The 26,360-nt window shown below is 38.7% G+C and overlaps 1 protein-coding gene across 1 annotated transcript in view; it reads right to left on the minus strand.

Annotated features, from left to right (window-relative positions):
- The window catches only part of LOC127007446 (disks large 1 tumor suppressor protein-like), a 52,651-nt gene continuing 26,291 nt past the window's right edge, over positions 1-26,360 (minus strand). The window contains exons 2-12 of the mRNA XM_050878489.1: positions 18,484-18,697; positions 17,909-18,060; positions 17,251-17,399; positions 16,685-16,785; positions 15,030-15,135; positions 10,930-10,947; positions 7,868-7,912; positions 5,234-5,386; positions 4,369-4,541; positions 3,557-3,666; positions 1-1,066 (exon numbers count right to left, since the gene is read on the minus strand). Of these exons, the coding sequence (XP_050734446.1) occupies positions 868-1,066; positions 3,557-3,666; positions 4,369-4,541; positions 5,234-5,386; positions 7,868-7,912; positions 10,930-10,947; positions 15,030-15,135; positions 16,685-16,785; positions 17,251-17,399; positions 17,909-18,060; positions 18,484-18,697 (1,420 nt within the window). The 3' untranslated portion in view covers positions 1-867. The remainder of the gene's footprint in view (positions 1,067-3,556; positions 3,667-4,368; positions 4,542-5,233; positions 5,387-7,867; positions 7,913-10,929; positions 10,948-15,029; positions 15,136-16,684; positions 16,786-17,250; positions 17,400-17,908; positions 18,061-18,483; positions 18,698-26,360) is intronic.

Genomic DNA, 26,360 nt, shown 5'->3' on the forward strand with positions numbered 1-26,360 from the left:
AAAAATTTGGTAAGTCCATATGAAGTTTTTGTGTATGAAGTTTGATTTGTCCCATATGCTGTCAATAGTTTATGACATAGCCTTTTGGATTACACAGCTACCTGAAAATACTAGATTGAATTGAAAGAATAAAGACAATAATTGCCCGTCATATGCGCGCACTATATATTTTTTACCCTTCGAGTCAACAGTGTATCAAAAGGATTAGCGCCTGAATCTGCAACCAAGATTTTCCCACGGGATTTTGCACAACATTAATGACTAGTAAATTTATTTGATGGAATGCAAATATTTGGGCAAGACTCACAGAATAAAACAAAATTCAAATTAAAGAATAAACTTCAAATTGAAGATTATACATGACAACTGTTTAATACAGGTATTCCCTTACATGCTGTCATTTCTGTAACCACACAGGTTTGGTAATATTTTTAATTGAAGTTACATTGTGTCTACCTGGTATTACTCAGCACGAGACTACTACACCCCTATTGTCAAGGACACAATCTTCACATTGCAATAAAAGGCATAAAACATTAAATACAATTAAAAATTTCATGTTGAACAGGATCCATCATTTTCAGATACAACGGATGACTACAAAATCATACAAAGCAACTGTATTCAACGAGTCCCAAGACACACCTGAGTCATCACATAACGAGTTTTACTGCACTCTAGGATCCTCAGCTTATCTGTAACAGACATAAGCTATCTGGATTTAAAGATTAAAGGCTGTGTCAATATAATGTTTCCAAGCATATAGTAGAAACAGGTTCTCTCATTAAGATAGAGTATTTCTTTCATGCAACAAAATGTCTAGGTGCTAGATGCTCCATTTGACCCCACAAGGGGAGTCGCCTAACCTTATAACTTTTCTTTGCAGGTCACCCAAATCTTAGGTCCAGAATGGTGGTGGATCAGATCCTTGACCCGAGCGTACACCTCCTCTGGAGTGTCCCCAGCAACAATTGAAGTAAAATACTCTCCAAAATCTCCTTCAACTTTTAATGCACGCTCATATGTTTTCCGTGCTTGTTCCTCCGTCATTCTTTTATTCCACTCCCTAGACAAAAAGAAGAGAAAATCAATAAGGAGTACAGTATCTTCTACATATTTTAATTAAAAAAAAGCATACATTTCATCCTTAAAAGCTATTAGAACCAATAGAAAAGTATACTAAGTGTACACTCCATCCTCATATTTCATGACTTTGTAGACTGTGATCTCCACTGCGAAAAAAATAAAATAAATAAATAAATAAATCCAAGTTGTGTCAAGTTTTTCAGATAGTGGATACACTGACTTTTTTTTATATTTATCATGATTATCTTTCTAGCTGGATATATATGCATATATTTGTGTAAGATATAACTATAAAATGAAGAACGGAATAAATGTTGGAAAAGCAGGTGGAGTGTCCACCATATACCCTTTAATGATTTTCAATGGTTTATTTTGTGAGGCAATACAACACCCATATTCTTGAAAAGTATGAGGATGGAATGTATTTTGGAGAATGTAAAATTTGATGAACTTTCAAAAATAATGAAAAGTAAATCAAATGCCACAAATTGTTGAATTTGTTTTTTTACAGTAACAGAAGCAGCTGAAGGGGAAAATAACAAAAACAAAAAAGCCACCTATGCACTGCTCCTGCAAAAAGAAGATAGGATGAATGACCAAAAGCCATGGTCAGTTTTAGTTGGACAGGTGTCTTGATACTCCCTTCTTGAAAGAGTTCAAGCCACAGGCAGGAGGAAATACAGAAAAAGAAAGGTTATTCCATAATTTACCAGCAAAAAGGATGAAAGAATGAAGATGCTGGCTAACTCTTGCATGAGGGATTTGGATAGCATAGGGATGAGCTAAAATAAAGTTGTGTGCAGCAGGACTGCTGAAGGAGTGGAAGCATGCAGTTAATAGCTTAGAAGAGCAGTTAGCATGAAAATATCAAAAGAAGATAAATAAGTGATGCAATATTGCAGCAGGGATTAAAATGTAGAAGACTCAGTAAGAGGAGAGAAGTTGATGAGATGAAGAGCCAAGGACTCCACTCTGTTCAGAAGGGATGTAAGTGTAGAACACCCCCCATGCATGAGATGCACACTCCATGTGAGGGCAGACAATGCCCTTGTCTATGGATAGCATCTAGGAGAGGGAAAGAAACTGGTGGAGACGATACAAAATGCCTAACCTCAAAGAAGCTGATTTAGCAAGAGATGAGTTATGAAGCTTCTAGTTAAGGTTTCGAGTTAATGATAGACTGAGAATGTTTAATGTAGAAGGGAACAGCTGTTTTTTTCTTCAGAAAATAGGGGATAGATCTTTGGAGGGTTGTTTTGAATTATCAGGAGGAGACATTGAGCTTTAGAGGCATTGAAGAACACCAAGTTCCATTTGTCCCATTGGAAATGATAGCATGGCCAGAGTTCAGGTGTTCTGTAGTGTCCAGCCTTGAGTTGTGTTATTCCTGTTGGGTAGTTATTCTGTTGACCCCTAAAGTGTTTTAGGTGGTGTTGACCATTACTGACTTTTTTCTTGCATTAACAGTTAGTTCTAAACCTAATATTAAGGAAAGTCACATTTTCTGTAAACTTTTGGGGAGCGTCCATCCTTACTACAGCAGATGACTGATTGACTGTTGATGTCTAGATACCATAGCAATCATCTTGTAAGCTTGTAGCCATGGTTACATCATCCAGTGATGCAAATGTGTGATAATATCCCTTCCCCAACCATCAAAACTCACCAGACAACCCATAAACCCTCATAGCACATTTCCCTCCAGACAGATATCCTGGCCCTCACCCACTAATGTTGTCACATGCATTTCTGGTTCTTTCATTACCTCCATACTTTACTACACCTGTAAGTGTGGCAATGTGAAACTAATGCTTCTCCACAAACCTATAGCCCCTCCCTGTGCTTCCAAAGCCCCTTTTATAACCTGACCATCTCCCCTGTTGCGTGCTCCATCACTGGCCTCACTGTGCTCCTATACAGAGCCAGACAAACTGATAAGCTTGAAAAAACTTGCAGTCATCCCAAGATGGAGTAGAACCCCTGTCATCCACCTACAGCCCACTAAATGTCGAGAAATTGAGTGGGAAATATATGTGTGAAATTTATGCAGATGATGTTCCACTGACCATCATGAAACTGGGTAAATTATCCGAACATGAAGCTGTAGGGATTAAAAGATGTTGAGCAATGCAGAGTTGAGTCATAGAAGTGGATGGAGCAGTTTGTTTTAGGAAGATCAAAGAGAGTGGGGGATAGAACAGAGTCCTGCAGAATGTGACTGTTGATAGCTTAGAGGTAGAACAGTGACCATCTACAACAGCAGAGATTGATCAACCTGGAAAAAAAAAAAAAAAAAAAAAAAAAAGCATCTGCTTTTCCTAAACCTTTGAGTTAAATTGAGGGCTTACTGAGGTACTTTTGTATACCAAGTTCTTAGCTGACAAGGAATTCCTTTTAAAGAGAAAGTTTGATACTGGAACGTAACTGATAAATTTGACCCATCCCATAAAAATAATGAAATAATACTTACATTATTTGTTCAGCAGATCTAGGCTTGATAAAAATTGCAATGGGATATAACTGTGCAACTTGAAGTCTCTTGATTGCATTTCCACTGACGTCAAGTATGCAGTGCTTTCCCTTGGGATGGAAAATGAACATCTCAAGAAAATGAAATCTTAAAGAACATGAGAAACAAATTAGGAAAACTAGGTGTTACACAAACCTTTCACTAACCCTGAGTTTACAGAATAAAAATATTACAATAAGAATGAATTAATACAATAAATGAACATTACCCCACTTACTACAATGGAGATAAAGTTTAATGGAAAAGTATGAGAAAAAGAAAAATCTCACAAGGTACATCTTTACATATGTCTGATTTATGACTTTTTTGACAGGTGCAGTGCAACTTTTGGTACAGACTGGCTTTATACTCTCTATGGATGGCTGCTCCCTAAATCTGTCTCTAGAACAAGATTTTACTGAGCTCATGTATGTGACCTGATAATAGCATCACTGTAATAAACTATTAGTTTTCTGCATTTTCAGAGTGGAGAGATTGTTTCCTGAGACAGAAAGCCAATGTAGTCAGAAGGAAAGGACACCCAATAAAATGGGCCACTTAATAAATTCACAAACCCTGTTGCCTTGACCCTGATATCTGTTATGATCACAAGATCATCACCTAATCAGCAATCAATGACTTACAATATCAAAGAGGTGCAATCCTGTTTCACTTATTTCAAATAAAACTTTTAGCAGCTCTAGCATCCTATAATCATCATCATTATCATAATAATAATATTAATAATGATAATAAAATTCATGTTTTATTACCTTTTCAGCAACTTCTTTTACAGATGCAACAGATGTTCCATAGAGGTTGTCATTATATTGGCCAGCCTCAATGAATAAATGATTTTGGATGTCTCTTTCCATTTGTTCTCTTGAGGCCACAAAATGGTAATCTCGCCCATCAACTTCATATTCTCTTCGTGGTCGAGTAGTATCTTGATTGGGAATGAGGTAATGTTAGTGTTTGTCATTAACATGTGAGTTAGAATAACTCATAGCGGTCACAAAAAACTCATCAGAATGTCATGTTCTGAGGAATGAGTTTTCTCTGTTCCTGCACTACATCATAAAGGTGGCAAATCCACTAGCCTTACACTAAATTATATTTTAAAACTGTGTTAACAAAAGTGAAAAAAAAAAAATATTTAGAGTGGCTCTACATTAACAGCAAGTTGAATGTATATAATTTCATGTGAGCCTTTCTTAATTTTATCTGCAGGAACTAATTGCCTTAGAGTGGATGTCAGTAAGTGGTGTCCCTCTGGGCTCTGTTCTTGGATCAGTCGTGTTCATAACTTATGTCAATGCTGAACTCAGTAATTTCATTACTAAATTTGCTGCTGACAGTTCAGAGTAACACAACTGATCAATTAAAAACAACAACCAGACTGCCACTTACTCAACCTTAATACTCATTAATAGAGATGCAATTCTTACTGGCTCTTTGATATAGCTTCACTTAGATTACGGGACCCAGTTTGGATCATGGGCTGTTTGGTCTGAGCATTTATGTAAATAAATAATAGCAATGCACACTAAAAATAATAGTTTAGTTATTTCTTTGATTATGCACATGTTTGAGTTCTTTACCAAAGAGTGTGCTCTAATGTGAAAAAAAGATTCTTACGAGGGACGCAGCTGCCAAATTTTTCTGGGAATTCTGATATGAGGTCGTCGTTAATCCTGTCTTTGAGGGGTCCTAGGAGCACCACAGGTCGAGTGTATGAGATCTCAATTTGTTGCACTCCTTCATAGCTTAGGATGATGTAGTCATCTCCTCCTGCAAGTAAAAATATTTATCAACATATGTCACCTGTTTCCCCACTTATAAATAAAAGTGTAGACAGGCAACCAGAACCTTGGAGAACAGCTGGTGACTCCTTAAGAATGGGTAGAAAATGTGATTATTGGTAATAAGGTCAGGGTATAGGAAAGGTTTCTCTCAAAGTTAGTTAGTAAACAAATGAAAGTTGGGTGATATTAAAAAATAAACCATCATGATCAATTTCATGCCTACAATGTCCACACAACTGATGTCTTCATTCATAACAAGGTCCAATGGCACCTAGATAATCAATTATTAAGTGATAATAAATTGTCTTTTACACACAAATAGGAGGTACCTGCTGAACACAAAATAATCTTTCATATACTTGTAAATACCCTTGCCCTAACATTACTATAATCTTGACATGCCATCATTGCATGCTTAATAAATTCATATAGAGATGTAGAGACCAAAACCCCTTTGAGAGGCACAGGCTATTCAATTCCCTGCCCTATCATGAGGAAATACAGCACCATTGCCAACGGTGTCTTTATTTATTTAATTATTATTTCTAACTTCTTGAAGGACATGAGATTTTGATTTAATTGGGGGAATAAACCCTTTCCTTAACACTCCACCTGAGATTTGAACCCGGGACCCTGAGACAGGAGGTGAACACACTAGCGCTGAGTCAAGGGGAACCCCGTGTGTTTTTGGAGTCTTTATCCACGTCTTGGGCCATTACTAAGACCTATGAAATTTTCTTGGCTGTCATGAAGAGTGAAGCAGTATGAATGATGCAAAGTTGGTGAGGAAATGCTGCATGTTTCTTTAACTACTGGACACGAATAAGGGTAAAAGAAAACTACTGTGTTATATTATTAACTATAAGACTTTACAAAGAGAGTTCATGGGTGTTGAAAATGGATATGATAAGTGGAAAAAGATTGAAATACTAGTACTGCGGAGTGGATGAGAGGCTACTAACTGGCAAAATACATTTTCAAGGTGAGTACTTTAAAAGAGTTATTAGAAGTTATTTTGTTGTTGTAAGAACTAGTGAATGAAAATATTTGTGCATGACACTGTCCACCAAAGATTGGGTACCTGGGGAAGGTGAAATGTGGTAACCTGGATGTTACATTGGCCCTGTGTTGGGTTAATGGGTTCTCTCTTACCACAAGTTCAAAAAGCCAGTATGATGGAGATGAGCCCCACCGAGACGCACAACTATCGCGTATACTCCCAGTTTTTACCTTTAACTTTCCTAACACTTCTCATAATTGGAATTTTCATACTTTTCTCTATATAAATCCATTTAAATCTTCTACAACCTTTAAGCATGGTTCATAGATGCCCTGCTTCCTGAGTGCCTGCATTGCAAAAATTTGAATTGAGTCATGTCTTTTCATAATACATCAGTGATTTATTCTAACCATTTGATTTTTCAAGAACTAGGTTGTTGACATGCATGTAATCAGTTGTTAGGTATCCACTACAAAAACAGCTTGTTCCCTTCGATGGTCAGTGTCTAGCGGTGCACTTCTTCTGTATATGATTATCTTAGTGAAGAGTTTTAGGCAATAGGGAGTAAACTAATTTGTTAGTAGTTTTATGTTGCCTTGTTTTGTGAATTGATAAAATGATGACCATTTCAAGGCTTTAGGAACTCAGTGACTCGACAAAGATTTTGTATATATTTGAGCTCGTTTATTTAGAGTGTACGCTACTCCTTAGTATATGTATGACAAATAGATTTTTTTATGTTTAATGTTTTGTGGCATTAAACTTAATCCTGGTCCTTTCATTACCATTACCATTTTATTTTTTTAATGATAATAATGGATAAGTTCAATGCCTGTTAAAAATATTATTTTCCTCAAGATTTGTCCTCCTTCACTCTAAGAGACTATATGGTGTAATATATATATATATATATATATATATATATATATATATATATATATATATATATATATATATATATATATATATATATATATATATATATATATATATATATATATTCATGTTTCGAAAGGCTAACGTTTGTCTCTTGTACTTCTACTACTACTACTACTACTACAACTACTACTACAACAACTACTACTACAACTACACTACTAACACTACTACTACTGCTACTACTACTACTACAACTACTTTTACTACTACTACTATACAATAATATACACATTTGTATTTTCCTATCTTCATTACCAAAATCCTAAAACAAGTGAATATCATTATAAAAAAAAAAAATAGCTACAGATGAAATGGAAATGTGCAAAGTATTTATGTGTGAATCTCCTTTGATAACTTAAACAGCAAACAAAGCAAGTGTAACATCAAACAGTAAATGGAAGCACATTTTAGACAAAAGCAATGACACACACACACACACACACGCGCGCACACACACACACACACACTCACACACACACACACACGCACTCACAAGCTAGCCTATAGAGCAACACGTGGAATACTCACTCATGCTTCGGCTATCGCTTTCTCCGTCATTTGTAGCTATGGAGGCTGCAAAGAGAGACACACAGTCAACACAGCACACTCGTCTAGGGAGCCAGCATGCACACTTACCCAGCTCTGCATAAACAGCTCTACAGTGCAGGCAAGTAAAATGCATTTTAAGTATAAGTTGGCTAAAAACATTTTTCTATAACATGTGAAAAACATGGACAGCATGCTCCATGAATGTTAAAGATTGGCTATTGGAGAAATTAAAATAGATAGTCATATGCCAAAATCATGCCTTTCCATACTACCATAATTATACAAAATAATAGACACCTTGTGCAGGATAGATCATCAATGAGATTTTAATTGTGGATAAAAAAGAAATCCCTATTTGAAGTTACTCAGGTGAAGGTTAAGCTGAGATACACATAAAAGCCAGGACAGAAAGATGTCAAAGAGACTGTTATTAGAATGTTGGCTTAAAAAAAAAAAAAAAAAAAATTATATATATATATATATATATATATATATATATATATATATATATATATATATATATATATATATATATATATATATATATATATATATATATATATATACATACAAACACACACTGGGTGAGAATCCTTTATCCGAAATTCCAAAATCAAAAACCTCCAAAATCCGAAAGTTTTTTGAGACCAAGGTCGCGGGGTTTGGGCGACTTTTGAGATGGGATTGGGCGGGAACACAGTCCACGACCTGGCAACCAGGAGTGAGATTCTCGAAACTCTTGTGAGCTCGTAAGCCACACCTACAACCACGCAGTGCCTTCACCGCAATTCTCAAAGCGCTATGTGATCGTAACTGTGCACGTAAGTTAAGGGTGGGTTGGGTGCAGTCATAAGCCTTACGATGTCTCCGTGATTTACATGAAATGCGTTATAATTAGTGTTTCCCAACATGAAAATAGGAAGAACATGTGTTCAATAAGTAAATCTGTCCCAAGTCTTCCACCAATCAGCTGGGGCCTGCAGGGCTGCGCTCTCCTTTGAGAATTAGCCTCCGTACATGATAGTCAGGACCACGCAAGTTAAGACCATGTAGGCTTATGCAAACGTAACCTTCAAGAATCTCGCCCCTGCTGGTGTGCTGTTATGCATTAGTTTGTTGTCAGCAGTTGTCACAGTAACACCTTCGCGCATTATTCATTGTGATTACCACGTGTTGTGTGCTCTGTGGTGTAAAGATACTGTTGAAAAAGTTAAAAGGGCCTGCAGATAGATAAAATATTCTGAAATCCGCAACACCTTCGGTCCCAGGAATTTCGGATAAGGGATTCTCAGCCTGTATATATAAATATAACTTACTGAGAGAAAATATGGAACAGAAAACATACAAGCATGGAAAGACGACCAGTGACTAGGATTTCTATGGCAAACTTGCCTTTGCTTTTATGGTCTAAAACAAAGATGTCATTGTGTGCCTAAGCCATAAGCTGTTTTTTCATGATCTGCATTATGAAACTCAATGTTGCAATGCTGCACACATCTCTGCACATTGACTTTACCATTGGAGACATCCACTTTTACAGATGTAAAACACTGTAATAAAAACTGCATTCCTTTTCAAGAGCCTCAATGCACTGGCATTAACTATGCAGGCATGAATGCTTCCTTTCACTAACTCATTTACCCCATTCTATTTCTCATTCTTTCTCTGTCACACACACACACACACACACACACGAGAGAGAGAGAGAGAGAGAGAGAGAGAGAGAGAGAGAGAGAGAGAGAGAGAGAGAGAGAGAGAGAGAGAGAGAGAGAGAGAGAGAGAGAGAGAGAGAGAGAGAGAGAGAGAGAGAGAGAGAGAGAGAGAGAGAGAGAGAGAGAGAGAGAGAGAGAGAGAGAGAGAGTTTCTTAGATGCCTAAGCATTTCTTTGCATTCTTTCCCACTCCTGAGTTTCTTGTTATCTAAAAGCTTATGCAGATACACAGTCAAGGTGACTTCAAAGAGTGATTGTGTAATTCACCATGGTCTAACCATACACAGACTTGTGATTGCCAGCCAGTACCCTCCCTGAATCAGCATGGAGTTCACAAGTGATCGATCCTTGGGTATGATTGAAACATCACACCCACAGACACATGGGAGGCGGAACACAACCTCTGACTGACATCTGGTACTCATTCAATGCTGGGTGGACAGAGGGTACGGATTTAAGGAGACTGTCCATCTGTCTCCACTCTACCCAGGAATCGAACCTAGTACCTCTTGCATGTGAGGCAAGCCCGCTAACCATTCCACTACGGAGCTCCTGTGTGTGTGTGTGTGTGTGTGTGTGTGTGTGTGTGTGTGTGTGTGTGTGTGTGTGTTCAAACTGCAGACATTTCTATGTTCATTTTTTTTTTCAACATTTATATTGTCACTTTCCTTACAGCTGTCACACTTTGGCATATAGCATAACAATGATGGGGAAAGGGGATAACTGTCTTCAGAGACCACAATGCTTGTAGAAGAGTAAGTAAAGTACAAGTGCTGAAGAAGATGAAAAGTTAATGCAAATCTGATGCTTCAATGTGCCTAATATTAGGCAAGAATTATGAAAAAAAAAAGTGAGTTTTTTATATCAGCTGATCACATCTAAACTTTTGCCACCTATTCAATAATCCAGATTTTTGCACTTGATACTGGAAAATAGAGAACACTACTGTTGAAATGACAGATTCTCTTGCAGTACATTATCAAGTAATTGAATTAAAAACATAAAAAAATAAGAATAAGTACTGACATACTGTAGAGCTCAAATGCCCAAATAATAGAAAAAAATGTTATGCTCTTTCTAAGACAAATAGGTCATGTAAAATGAGATCATGGTGTAGCAGAGAATGAAGGCTAAAATATATATATCATATGATATATCCATTAAGTAATAAGAGCATTGGAGGATAAGTCGATAACCATTGAAACAAGAACCTTTATATGTATTAATTTGGTTAGCAACAATTCAACCAGAAAAATAAATCTTGAAATGAAGCAAAAGAAAGGTAGACAGCAAAGCACACACAAGCCTAAAACACTGGGGAACATCTTACCTTCAAAGTCCTCATCAACTTTAGGAAATGATGCAAAGAGAGTAACTGTTATTTTCCTTACACACACACACACTAACAACACAACAGAATATTTATATATTACTGATTTTAAACATTATTTCAATAGCCAGCAAGCACTAATCATGGCAAATTTCCCAATTCTACAACCAGTGAAAGCTACTGCTGAAGCTGAAATAAAATCAAGGTACCAGGACAATGACAAATTCTTCCTCTCCTAATGTTCATGAATAAAATAACATGACAATGATAACTGTGAATTTCAGAAAATATGGTCATTAAAGCACATACAAACTTTTGGTTCTTTTTGTTTAAATAAGCATAGTGAAAATTGCTGGTTGGTAGATCACATGCATGATCAAGTTTACATGTTAAGTTTTATTACTCGTATATTACACTTACACTAATAAAGGGAGCGTTCACTTATGTGATCAGTATGGCAGTTGAGTCATAACTGATTTTAAAATGTTCAGTAGCATGCACATTTAACATTTAATCAATCTGTCTATCTATTTTTATATAGTGTGTATATGTATTACATGGATCAGTAACATAAAACAAACAAACCTCACATATATAGATATAGAAAAAAAATATATAGATAGATACACTAATTTATGGAGAAGTGCATCTAGGTACATTCAACAGACTGAATTAAATGTTGAAGATATCAGACTAAATTGCTCAGCTGCTGTATTCCCACAAATTCTTTTCAAAGTGAAACAATTCTAAAAAAAGAGTTAGAAGATATCATGTATGATCTTTATGTACAGTGGAATAAACTGCAATGAATGGCTGTTACTACGAATTATGCTATAACAAATGAATTTCATTGATAAAATTAAGATGCTTCAAGAAATAAAAATGCTACAACTAACACAGAGGAACACTGACTGCAGGACACCCTGAATTCATGATGTGTTGGCACATTCGTTAAATCAACAATCTGTAAGCTCAGCAGTTTACCTTCCTCCCTTCCTGTATGCCCCTCCCCATGCTCTTTAGGTGCCCTTTATAGGCCCCCAAGCCCTCCTCTCTGCCCCAAATGAGTCCCATGTAGCCTTTCCTCATACTGCCACCCATGACACTGACTTTTATGGTCATTGTCTTGGCAATTGTTAGTAACACTCTTTCCACTTTCATCTCAACATCTCATTCACAGTTTATTTATATATATATATATATATATATATATATATATATATATATATATATATATATATATATATATATATATATATATATATATATATATATATATACTGAAAGGTTAAAGTCATTTATGTATTTGCAACAATTTCCACAATATGAGGAATTAAATATTTACACAAGTGTTAACACTTGTTGATGTTTGGTGATATGAGACCAGAGCTACTCAAAACATCACTTAATATCTCTTATTACTTTCTCAAGCCTAATCTTCCTATATCCTGACTCAACAAAAGCAGAGTTCAAACAAATTAACTGCAGGGATTAATACAACAAACAAATAGGTGAAGAAATGTAAGGAGAGAAATAACATGATCATACACATCATTATCACAATGAGCATGTGCTTTAAGCAAGCCTCAAAGCAGACATGTCTTTTCCAAACAAACACCAAACATACAGTTTTCAAAAGCCCTATACATGGCAAGCAAAAAGTTGAGAGCAACACTTAAAACAGCGTTACGTATCAATAACTAAACTGTGATGAGTGGTAAATTGATTGTTCATCTAACCAAAACTGAACCAATAAATGGCAATAACCACACCGTACCAGAACAACTTTCATTTATGAACTGAACATCGGAGGATCCTAAGAAGTGAAGAGAAACTTAAGCCCAATTTCATTATTTGAATGCATTTTCAAACAAATCTATGTTGCAATGTTTATTGCAAAACTTAATAAAAAATGAGTGCATTGTAAGAAAGAAAATTTTAGACACTGGTTAAACTATTAGTGACTATTCTGGCACATCCCAAACTTCACAGCTGGATCTGTCAGGCCTTTCGTTAATGGTGGCATAAAAAAAAAAGAGAGAGAGAGAGAGAGAGAAATTCTCACATATGGTGGTTGGCCTGCCTTCCCTAGCTATGTCAAAATAGAGTAAGTTGCAATATTCTTTTGTAGTTTTGTATGATGCATCTGCTCCATATAATAAGTGTCACAGAAGAACATATAACAGAGGCTAATAACTTATATTGCATTGCTATGTGATTGGTTAAGTTTAGCCACCTAGAGCCATGAGTGATTGAGTTTATCTGTCTAGTTTAACAAGCTTTGCCTTTTGCAAGCATTTTCATTTGCTTTTATTGTGCCTTAAGTTTCCAATTTGATGTAAATGTTATATAAACTTCTTACTTTCATCACATCACCTGGTGAATGGCCTCCCCTATTCACTGATAATGATCTGGCATGCAATTTGAAAATTGAAATGTCAAGACTGCGGGGATTGCAAAATGAACATGGCATGTAAATAAGTGTTGAAAGAACAAAATGTTTAACCCTTTCATGTCTGAGGTGTCTGCGAAAAAATGGGAGTTATGTGTGACTTCAGATGAAGCCACGTGCAACTGCTGCTTAGAGATACTCCACTGCTTGTACCACAGATAACAATCATCTTAAGAAGTGAATTTGACAAGACACTTTGAAGAAGCCACTTCTTAGATATGAACAAAGAGCTCGCAGGGTTGCCTTCACCAAGAAATACTTTACTTGGACTGGGGATGACTGGTTGCCAGTGTTGTGGTTTCATGAGGCAACATTTACTGTGATGTGCAACCAAGAAACTCAAATGTACTGTCACCCGGGCAGTGACACCCTTGACTCACAGCATGTGGAGAGCATCATAAACCATCCAGATTCACCTGTGGTGTGGGGTTGCTTCTTAGGCAGGGGTTTAGGCAAGCTTACTGTGCTTCTTAAAAACCTTAGTGAATCAAGCTGTTCACCTGCAGCTGCTATTTGAATAAATGCTGGAGTCTTTCAGGCTTGTACATGACAGCATGTTTCAACAGAAAGTACTCCTGCTCTCGCTGCTAAATCTGTCACCAAGTGGCTTGGTGACTGCATGGTAACCTTCATAAAGGATTGGCCAAGTAACATCTAAGACCTCAAACCAATTGAGAACCTCAAGCAAATGGTAAAGAAGGATTTGGAGTGGAAAGACATCAGCTCCATGCCCAGGCTCAATAAGGCTGTCCATCAGTTCTTGGCATGTCTCATCTGAATTCCTACCCTTTCATTACCCTGACATCTCCAAGCCGCGAAGAAAGGAAAAGTTCACCCAGCCAAGTATTAGAGTAATTATAATACATTATTTACTATGAATTTCTTATGCACTGTTTGTTGTGTGGGGGAAGGAGCAGGGCTAAGCATACTTTTGATGAAAACTGTATATATATATATATATATATATATATATATATATATATATATATATATATATATATATATATATATATATATATATATATATATATATATATATATATATTTATATTGGTCACAGTGAAGATCAAATAAGACTTAAATGACAGTTTACTATGATCTATTGAAAGTGGGAAACATCTGTAATGAGAAATTAAATGTTACATGACCCCTTCAAAATAATACCTCAGATACTGAAGAAATATCAGATTACACTTGTTGAAGAGACTGTGTTTTCAGGTAATTTTTTTTTAGAAAACTTATGAAATGTGTAGGTTGAAATTTTCAACCTATTTGTATACCTATTCACTTTTCTGATTAATCTGTTACACAACACAAAGGAATAGGAATGGCTATTAATAAAAAAATAAATAAAATAAATAAATAAATAAATAAATGACCATAAAGTAATTTTAACCAGATGGATCATTGAAGACTTATTATTACTTTAGTTTATCATAATCATTCCATCATTCACCCCGATGGACCCTGTAACACCCTAAGACTACTACATATTCAGAGTGTATAACAAATAGACAGTAAACTTACTTGTGAAAATATAATTTACGGAATAAAAATAAAATACAAATAACATGAAATTGAACATAACCAAATCATTCCAGCTTTAGAACTAAAATGGTAAATGTACAGCCATGCATGTAATACTTACGTTCATTGTCGGACCCGTCCTCCGACTTATCATCTTTACTCTTGTTTAGGAATGGGAATTTTCGACTAAATGACAAAGTCTTTTTCTTTCTTTCCAATGTTGATTGCTGAAAAAGAAATTTGGCAATTATAAATTTCTTCAATAGGTTAGGAGATGGAAAAAAGTTTTATGGTACATTCACAGTCACACTTTAATCTCAAAGCATTAGAATGTTTCTCATTATGGTTTAACTGCAGCTACAAACACACACACACACACACACACACACACACACACACACACACACACACAACCACATCTAAATCCCACCCTTTTATTCTCTCTCTCTATATATATATATATATATATATATATATATATATATATATATATATATATATATATATATAAAATAAGAATCATCATCATTGCTAGAATAATTTTCTTGATAGGGGTGTTATTAGTCTTCTCAACAAGGTCACAATATCAGAAAGTCATGGGTATTAGCTCCTTTGTAGCAGGGTCCATTACTTAAAAGTGAAAATAATACATGCTGGCAGTATGTGGCATCTATACCTCACTGCACTGCTTCCTATTTTCATACAATTTGACTGATGAACAATACAAAAGGTCATTCTAAAACTTTGGTAATGTGAAAGCACTAGTAACTGTGAGAATGAATTGCGGATTGATTGATTAATTATTGGGGCGGTCTTTCTTGGCGCCGCAACTGCGGGGTCATTTGGTGCTGGTGAATTGTGGAGAGGAGGAAATTATTAAACATAATTAAGTTATTTGGGTAAAATGAAAGAGATGACATCAGTCTACAGGAGTGTGGTAGATGGTAAGGTAAGGTAGGCTTGGGGAGGCTGTGGCTGAGTGATCAGCATGCAAGTGTAGTGTACTAGATGACCTGGGGTTTAAGTCTTCCCTGCCGCTACAAGAAAACAATTTTCATTTACTGTCGAGTGACCTAAGACTACCCACATACTGCCGTGATGACCACCTGTGAACCCGGACTCTGGCGAGATGACAGGATGAGCCAAGTGAGAATGAAGGCACAATAAAACACTTGTTTGCACCACTAATGGATAGGTGCTGACAAATAGGCCCCATCATGTAAGTCTACCAGTGCTATAGGCCAACTGAAAATAAAGAAGAGGTTGTGGGCATGTGCTAAGCTGTGTGTGGCCTTGATGCTTATCTGTCACATTAGACCTTGAGACTGTGTTGGGTAAGAACCCATCACCCCTGGACACAGGGCAGGTGTAACATCCGGGTTACCACAGTTTACCTTCCATGGGTTTCCCCAGGTACCCATTACTGACCAACCTAAAAGGGGGAATAAACAGTTGGGTGGACTTTGCACTGAGTGCCCAAGCCAAGACTGAATCTGAGTCTCCCAACCTGCTAACCACTACACCATGAAAATGGTGTAGATGATACAGGAATGTGTGCAGGACCCACAGAATTTCAGAATATTTTAGTGAGATACTAGATCATGTGATGAGAAAATGTGCAGGAAAAATTGGAATGAATACTACTCAAAGACTTTTCTTTCCATTGCTAACTTACAGTGATCAGTTGTACTCAGCTTGTATAATAGCATTTCTGAATCGAGGCAATATATTCATTATACCTTGCATTTTATCAATATAAATAATAAGCTTACTAACCCTTGCATCACTGTTGTTCTTCCCCTGGAAAGCCACAGAACGCAATCTTGCTTTTTGCTTCTTCTCCCATCGTGCTTTACTGGGAATGATTCCAGTAGTTCCTGGAGGAATTTAATAGTGTAACAGTAGTTGCAGTATCAAAGACTGAGTATGATATGCAACTGTTCAAGATACACAATGAATAACTATAAAGTTTCATGGATTAGGTGCAGTTCTTGAATAAACTAAGCATGGCTGCAGTTTTGCTGCTTGTAGTTGCCAGAATGGTGTCAATCTGCCAACACTGCTATGCCCATAGGGGTAGGGAGATATAAGAGGATACTGTATACAATATCCACTCCTTTCAGTTCATGGTTGCAACAAATTATCCTTCCTTTAAAGGAATCCTATAATAAAAAAAATCTACAGCACAAGACCTAACTTAGGCAAGCAGATAAATACAGCTGTTCAATGAATGCTTACTTGATTGAATCTTATTGATTCATATTGAACTGGTATGAGTTGCAGGCACGATGAATTTTAGTCTTTTAGAATTTCAATATGATGACCATAATAACAGTACTGACCTTCTTCCTCTCCAGTGGGCAAGACCCGTCGTGCCTGCCACCACTGGTCATCTGAGGCATTAGTGACATGAAGGATCTCTCCATAGTTGAAGGCAAGGCCACGGGAGGGCAACCCATCATCCCGATTGGGATCATAGTCAAATAAGGCTCTACATGGGAAGAGAAAATGCAATATATTAAAGTTTATGTAGCTCTTTTCTTGTTTAAGAATGCACTAAAAAAATCCAATAAATCAGTAACAAAAGATAGGAAAGAAAGTATCACTGCAGTGGAGAAGGATGATTAGTACTAAGGCTCCTGGTTTAGTTGGAAGAACATTATATGCATTTGGATTCTGGACTTGTTGCAGCTAATGAATATCTGATTAATGAGTGACATGTGGTAATCATAAAAAAAATCAGTGGCAGTTCATAATCAGCATTAAAATGGAAATACATGACTACTATAAGCAAACAACTTACTACAACAGATGGATGATCAGAGTGACGCTAAGTTTATTACAAAATCAGTAACATTACAGAAGGGCTACTAAGTCATAAATAAACAGCAACTTTACAATGATACATGAAAGGCAAGGTTTGAATGCATATAATAACAACATATATTATACTGTACGAGTAATGTCCTGTTCATGTAACAAACACAAGAGGTGCCTTACCTGACGTAGAGACTTCGCTTTTGTGTAGTTCTGAGCGTGCCAGACATCATCTGTTGCTTAAGATCATGGATTTTGGCCTCAAAGCGATTGTACTCATCAGGTTTGTATTGCACCGTCAAATTCACCGTCTGCCCACATCCCTGTAGCGAATACTTGGTGGCAATAGATCTAAACTATAGTGTTCCTAAAGGTACAATGTTGTAACCCAATCTTACAATGGGTCTATCAATTCCATATACTGTGAACATGATTTCTTTGAACATATCCTCTAAGCTGGGCTGGTAGCATGAACTTGGTAAGTCTGATGTTAATTTGAACTATTTAGGCTGGGAACCTGATGAATTCTGGCATTGATATTTAAAGCATCAAGGGAAGTAATTTTCAGATATACTAAAATACAATCATAATAAAAAAAAAATATCATGGTAGAAATCTTTTTGGTGATTTAGTTTAAATCTTTCTTATAACTATGTACTCCAGTCTTCCTACTACCTCCAGAGAATGGAGATGTCTGGTTTTGGAACCACACTAAGACTTCTTTCCAAACATTCCAGCAAACAAGTTATTAAACTCACCTTGAGAGATTGCGCTGCCTGTTCATGGGTAGCAGTTCGCAAGTCAGTGCCATTAACATTGATAATCTGGTCGCCACGCCTTAGCTCTCCAGACAAGTCGGCTGGCCCTCCGGCTAAAATAAATGAAATGAATATTCCTTCACCATCTTCTCCACCGACGATATTGAAGCCAAGTCCTGTTGTACCCTTGGATAATGAGACTCTGCGAGGTTCTCTGAAATAGAAAAAGCGAAGAGTTACAAGACTGTTATATAATATTTGATAAAAAATCACTTGAGTAGTATTGTTTAAAAAAAGAGAGAGAGAGAGAGAGAGAGAGAGAGAGAGAGAGAGAGCATAAATAAAATCCACATAATAATACCAATTGTGATTTAGGTAACATAACACTATTTCTGATGGCATAATATAACCAGAAGTAACAGGAAACAACTGTGATGTGCGATATTTGGCAGGCTATGTTTTTTATGGTCTCTATGCAATACTTTGGTGAGCATTGCGATAACTGTATTGTAACGTGGTGTTCCCCAGACTCTTTGTATTATGCGTATTGCTCTCTTGTGTCTCCCGTCGCTTGGTATTTATTTATCTAATTCCGGAGAAGTGGCGACACAGACATTTCGTCGCCCAAGTACACATATTTGACAAGGCTTTCGTAGGAGTTTTGGGCATTTCTAGGAGTAGTTTTATGGCCCTGGTGGTAGTTTGACCCTTCTTCTGTGCTGTGAACCTAAAGAAACACTCATTAGAACCCGACTAACCCCCTTTTGGACTTCAGAAATAGCTGATGTGAAAAGCGAAAGTGTCTTATAATGCCGACAAGGGGGTCGTATTTCGCTTCTCACATCAGCTATCTCAGAAAGTCAAAGGGGGGGTCAATCGGGTTCTAATGAGTGTTTTTTTAGGTTCATGGTACATAGGAACGGTCAAACTACCACCAAGATCATAAAACTACTCCTGGAAATGCCCACAACTCCTACGAAAGCCTTGTCAAATATATGTTCTTGGAGGGCGAAAAGTCTTATAATACGACCCAGGGAGCTGACTATAGTGGCCCTGTGGCTACTGGGGCGAGAATGACCCACGATCCACAATTTGAAGAATCTTGCTGCAATGCATTTTGGTGTCCGGGTTTATACCACTCATTATTAAAAGAAACTTACTCACTCGAGGCTACACACGGGGAATAGTCAACTAAGCATGCTGCGAGTCTTTTAATTATCTTATTTACACAAAAAAAGTGTGTGTGTGTGTGTGTGTCGATAGGAGGATAATATTTTGAGACTTTGCGACAGTGACACCCACACCCACACCCACACATATGAAGACAGGACAACACGAACATAGCTCTATAACTATACACACACACACGAGTTGTATGCTTGACTGCAGATTCTTCCCCAGTGCCTGTCTGTCTGGCTGACTGGTGAGCTGCAGCAGCGCCTCCAGTAAACAGACTTGAATAAACAGGAAGCGACGAGTAGGAACGCCATAAATTTGAGACGCGGCACAACTATCACCTATCAATAATTCTCACGTCCTTGTAAAATTGCTGATGGTGGAGGAAAGTGAATAAAATGGATATATAGACCAACAATATGAGTTAATTAAGGACACAAGACTACGAAAATAATATGACGAAATCTTCCCTTGAATCAATATATAATAACAGACTAACAGTACGCTCCAAGATCAATCTGAAAGACCATATAGTTATGTATTCCCAACGCTGACACGCTTGTTGATGGAGTAGGAAGTAGGTCACGTAGCCCATCATAATGACTAAAGGGCACAGGACTCCGCCAGTGTCAGGAATCACTCTTCTCCCGAGTATACTCTCACTGTCCAAGGTCGATCTCGATAGCCCTACGCATTCTTCACCCTTGACGATGGTATAAGCTTACGACTGAGAGGAGTGGGTGCCCCCTTTCTCTCTCTCTCTCTCTCTCTCTCTCTCTCCCCAACAGTTTCCTTGATTAATGTGTTTCTTATATTCTTTGGGTATGAAAAATACGACGACTGTGTGTGTGTGTGTGTGTGTGTGTGTGTGTGTGAGAGAGAGAGAGAGAGAGAGAGAGAGAGAGAGAGAGAGAGAGAGAGAGAGAGAGAGAGAGAGAGAGAGAGAGAATTACGTAAGAATCACCTCCACTTTTTCGATACTTGATCAAGATAAGGCCATAATACTAATGGTGTTACACACACACACACACACACACACACACACACACACACAGCTGACGCAATCGATGTTCCTGCAATATCTTAAATGACGTCCATGCCCATAGTTTCATTCTACTCCTAACCATTACGCTTTGCTCTCAGTCCTTAACACACGCAAGTCTTGTCAAATAAGGCCATGACACGGGGATCTTCCAATACGTGCTATTTCACTATAATGAAGACGAATACCACAGCCGAGAGGGGTCTGGGAGGGAGATCATTCTGTCTTCCCTGCAAATTTTGTTTCTGTATCCTTAGTTGTATAATCACACTCTGTACTGCCTGGGGGTTGGGATGGCATGCTCCTCCCTTCTCCTTTGATGTTTACTTGCAACAATAAACTCAGTCAATCAATCAATCACTTTTGTTTTCGTGGGTATATTGCAGAGGAATGCTCCCATATCTTAATTCCCATAGCCGTCTTAACCCTTCTTCCTCAGCCCCCTGTCCTTTCTACCTCCCCATCTGCCTTCTCTTCAAAATGACTTCTCACACTTGCTTTTGTTGGTCCGTTGAAGAGGAGCATTCCCTTACCTAAGTCTACACCAGCGTTACCAAATTATCGTACTCAGCCACTCAGCGCATCGTATATTCCGGTTTCTGACTTACATCTATCGCAAACAAACACCAATAAGTAATGTTTTCACAATAACTTTAATTGGAATCTCGTTATCTGTCTAAGTACGAGTGTTTTGGGCCCTGGAACTGATAAATGCGATGTTCTACCCTGCTTCCTTCCCTCCTCCGTGCCTGTCTTTCCTACGTCGCCACCTGCCTCCCCCAGCACCTGCCTGCCACTACCGGTACCATTCATCTGGCTATCCCTTCCTCTGCTACCATTTCCAGGTAACTTCTCGATTCACCTCTTCTCCTAAACGTGCAAGCTTTCCCTCTTTCGTTAGTTCTTGAAATGGCTACAAATATATTTCTTGTCTAGGAAGTTTCGTGTGGGCGTATGAAATTTAACTTGTACTTCAGAGGTTTTATGTTATAGTTACGTTAATTAATAAAAGCTTTGGCCAATGTTTGCAGTCATGTTGTTGTTGTTGGTGTGGTGTGTGTAGTACGTAGAAAGGCCTGATTGCTTCCAGACACATCAGACTAACAGATAGACCATATTTTGATGTTCCCCCGTTCATTAAAGATTTGACCACATTTTGCAATCCTACTGTTGTTACAAGTGTGGTGTGCGTAGGTAAAATGGTCTGTTGGCTTACGCAAAGATGCAACATGATATAAGAAGACTACAAGAGGCCAGTCGGCTTATATAAATACATAACACCTCGCGAGAACCATTATATATGCTTTGTTATTCATCGTCTCCCTTTCCCACCCAAAACAAACATCAGGTTCAAAGTTAACGACCCCTATTTCGCATCGTTATATGTTCCTTAGGGTCGTATCATAAGACATTCCGTCGCCCAAGAACACATATTTGACAAGGCTTTCGTAGGAGTTGTATGCATTTCCAGGAATAGTTTTATGACCCTGGTGTTAGTTTGACCCTTCTTCTGCACCGTGAAACTAAAGAAACACTCATTAGAACCCGACTGACCCCTTCTTTGACCTTTAGAAATAGCTGATGTGAGAAGCGAAAGTGTCTTGTAATACCCACCTTAGTCTTCATTCTTCCACGGAGCAGGACGAGGCGGGCACGAAAGGTCGAAGTTATTTATTTAGTCTATTCTTTCACGGGGCAGGACGAAGTGGGCACGAAAGGGGCAAGTTATTTCTTTGGTCTTTGTTTTTCCACGGAGCAGGACGAGGTAAGCATGAAAGGGGCAAGCTTAAGTGTTGGTATTTTCATTCCACTCTTGACAGGAAACTTAGACCTCTCTCGGGGCTCACTTCGCATGCTGCCTCGACTTCCCCTCCCTCACCTGCGCAATAATTCAAGTCCTGCTCTTGACCGGCGCGGAGAGGCGGAGAAAGTGGCCTCGCACGCAGTTTTACCACAACCGTGGGTAATTTTATCTTGACGGCGTTTCCCGGCATAATAGACGCACTGTTTTCGAAGGTCGATAGTTCTGAGAAAAATGGGACCACGCCACACCCATATACTTTCTTCCTCCCCTTCACCTTCAGTTTATGCGTGACGGAACTCGGCCTGACACACAGTTCCGTATTATCTCGACGGTGTTCCTGGCATGAGAGACGCACTGTTTTGCATGAGTAAGGGGAAGAGGGTAGAACGTCGCACCCACCAACCTGACTTCTCTTCAACTGCAGCGGATGCATGACACAACTCTGCCTTACACACTCGGTTTTACACCAACTACTTGAAATGTGTATCGACGGTGCTTCCCGGGATAATGAATTCACTGTTATGGGAAGGTGAGGGTTCAGAGAAGAGCGTAGAGTGACACAACTGCCTGCTTCCCTTAACCTTCAGCTGATGCGTGATAATCCAGCCTCCCACACCCTCAGTTTTACATCATCCCATCGTTATTGTATCTCGACGGTGCTTCCTATGCCTATACTTCCTTCCTTCTTTTTCGATGAGTGACGTGACATGCCTCTATCCAATCTATTGTGGTTACTTTTGTATCACCCCTGTAGGGCATCGGAATAGGTCCATGGGCTATCAAAAAGGGTATAACAATAGTCCTCTTTTCTCTCTCTTTAAAAGTTGTGGTTAGCTAGTATTGAGAAAGGGGTCATCAGGTTCACTTGGAGTTGAACTTTGGGGTATCAAGGCCGAATACTTACGAACCACTTCTTCCACTCATATATTCTCCCTCCACTCTCCCTTGAACCCCCCCCTCAGAGCGATTCTCATGTGGCACGGTCCTCTTTTTCCACAACGAAGTATCTCTGAACCCGGTAGCAGCGACGGGCCAAATTTGTGGCTTTACCGTGTACCAGCGATGGGCCAAATTTCTGCCATGATATAAACCTCCCAAAATAGATGATGCATAAACTGATCACATATGCGTTGATATATATTATGAAATGGTTTCCGTGAGTGATGATTCTTTCTCATTATTTTGCTTATAGAGGGGCCTTAACTAACCTAACCTAACAAACATGAACCCCCGCAGCTACCGGGTTAATGGTAGGTAGCCTAGGTATTTTGTTTCATCTGATTAGGTTAACTTTTTATGCTCAGTTCCTGAATCTGGAGTAAACTGATACAAATATGTTTAGTCGCCACACATTGGAACACACATCAACAATCATTCCAATACATTAATTTATGCGATAGCAGACAGGTAGACACATATAACTGATAGATACAGACAGAGAGCATTCACAAAGGCATACGAAGTAAATAATCAAAACTTTTACACAATTCTCAAATAAAGAATTCCTCCTAAAACTCAGATTCAATTTTTGGTTCACTCTCAACAGGAAGGCTCGAAGGATTACAGTTTTCATTGGAGCAGGTTCGCCTGAAGCAATAATTACGCTTAGAGGAGCCGAGCCTGCCAGTTAGTTGTGCTCCAATAATGCTGTCTGATGCAAGGCTATTATGATTGCGCCATTGTGTTCTCCTGACATGTGTATGCCCGTTGATACAATGTAGACCTGGACAGAGTGGAGTCTAAGGCTCTTCGTCCCATCAGCTCTCCTCCTCTTACTGATAGTCTTCTACCTCTTAAATTCCGCCGCCATGTTGCATCTCTTTCTATCTTCTATCGATATTTTCATGCTCAATGCTCTTCTGAACTTGCCTAATTGCATGCCTCCCCCCCTCCCGCGGCCCCGCTGCACACGACTTTCTACTCATGCTCATCCCTATAGTGTCCAAACCCCTTATGCAAGAGTTAACCAGCATCTCCATTCTTTCATCCCCTTCACTGGTAAACTCTGGAACAGCCTTCCTTCATCTGTATTCCCTCCTGCCTATGACTTGACCTCTTTCAAGAAGAGTGTATCAAGACACCTCTCCACCCCAAATTTCCCTCTCTTTTGGCTACTCTTTACTGCTATCTATTATGGGAGCGGCGAGTAGCGGGCTTTTTTTTGTACTCTTTTGGTTGCCCTTGAGCCGTGTCCTTTGATGTAAATAAAAACCTATACTGAATAAAAATGTAAGGCTCTGACGTAATGGACGTAAAAGTCAGATGTATTCAGGTTATACACAGAAGTTGGTTTACATAATTATGAGTAACGGATGTATGGAATATATTAAAAGTTTTGAAAGTTAAAAAGGCTTATGGTTGGGTGGAGCAAGCAAATATTAAATAACTAGTTCTCAGGCCACGTGTAGGCCGACTAGCCTCTCGTAGTAACCATGTATCCGTGTGTCCTTGTGAATTCGGGCCGTGCGTCACAGAAGAATGGCATAGGGGACATGTATTTCGTAAAAGTGTTATACGATAGCTCGTGTAAGATATCTGGTCGCTTTCCTGTTTACATTGAGAACACACCACTGGGTCAGAGTGTATGTTCCACAGCTGCCAAGTGACGTAAGGAGGCAAGAGCTGAGGAGAAAAAAATGGAGAAAAACGATCCAATTTACACCACTTGGAGGATTGAACTCGTACCCTTTATTGATATGCAAGGCTGGCGAGCAGACTGTTTTGGGCTACACATGCTGCTCCAACAGTCTGGCGAGTACATCCATATGCAGCGCACACCATGGTTGGATATCACTCGGGTAACATGACCACGGAATTGACTTCGCCCTTGATACGAGTGCTCGCCTGACGGGGGTGCGAAGGCTTCCATCTGTCCCCTCGTCCTCGTGCTTCTAAACCAACGTGCCAGATTATCGTACTCAGCCGCTTATATTTCCCGACTTCCTACCACAAAACGGTCTTCTGGGCTCCATTAACGAAACTCATTTATAGTTATCGTTAAAAGAGTTAGATCCTGATGTTTCTTGGCAATAGTTAGGCAACTTAGGCGTCAGAAACCGGTAAATACTATGCTCTGAGTACGATAATCTGGCAACGGTGTAATCTAAACTCATCTCTTACTCTTCGTTGTCCTGCTCTTCTCTCCTTCCCCCGAATCCCTCTGTTCTTGCTACCATTATTGCCTCCAACAATCCGTATTTCTTACCTTCTTGGAATCAATACTCCACTACTAGTTCTGTTGCCCAGTTCTTCTTCGTCTTCCATATTCCGCATTTTCTTCGTCGTAACACTTAACTACTAATTCTACTGTCCAACTCTTTCTTCTTCTTCCTCCTCCTCCTCCTCGAGCAGGCGTCCTTCATCTCACCCGCAACTTCCTTACGTCTCATATACATCATCATCTAATTCCTGTTAATACATTTTCCATTATTAATCCTTCTGTTCAACTCCTTTTTCTTCTTTTTCTCCTTCCTCGAGCAAGCGTGTCCTCCACCCTAGCCGTGACTTCCCTACATGCCTCGCTCCTCGGGACAGCCACGTCTTTCATTCCTCCGTAAATGAATGTAATCTCGGAAATGATCACTTGCCACGGGAGGCCCCACCCCACCACCTGGCGAGGGCAATGGACCAGGTGTGCCCCGGATGCCTGGGGTGAGGGTCGCTCCCTTTCACCCCTCTCTTAATCTTCCCTTCCCACCGCCCAAGGAGGGAAAAAACACACTATAAGGAAGAGGCAGCAGAATCAATAAGAATAATAACAGTAACACTACCACTACTACTACCACTACTACTACTACTACTACTACTACTACTACTACCGACAATAACAGTACCAAGAAAAAATAACACTACTAC

This window comes from Eriocheir sinensis, chromosome 3 (genome assembly GCF_024679095.1).
Source record: "Eriocheir sinensis breed Jianghai 21 chromosome 3, ASM2467909v1, whole genome shotgun sequence".
Taxonomy (NCBI): domain Eukaryota; kingdom Metazoa; phylum Arthropoda; class Malacostraca; order Decapoda; family Varunidae; genus Eriocheir; species Eriocheir sinensis.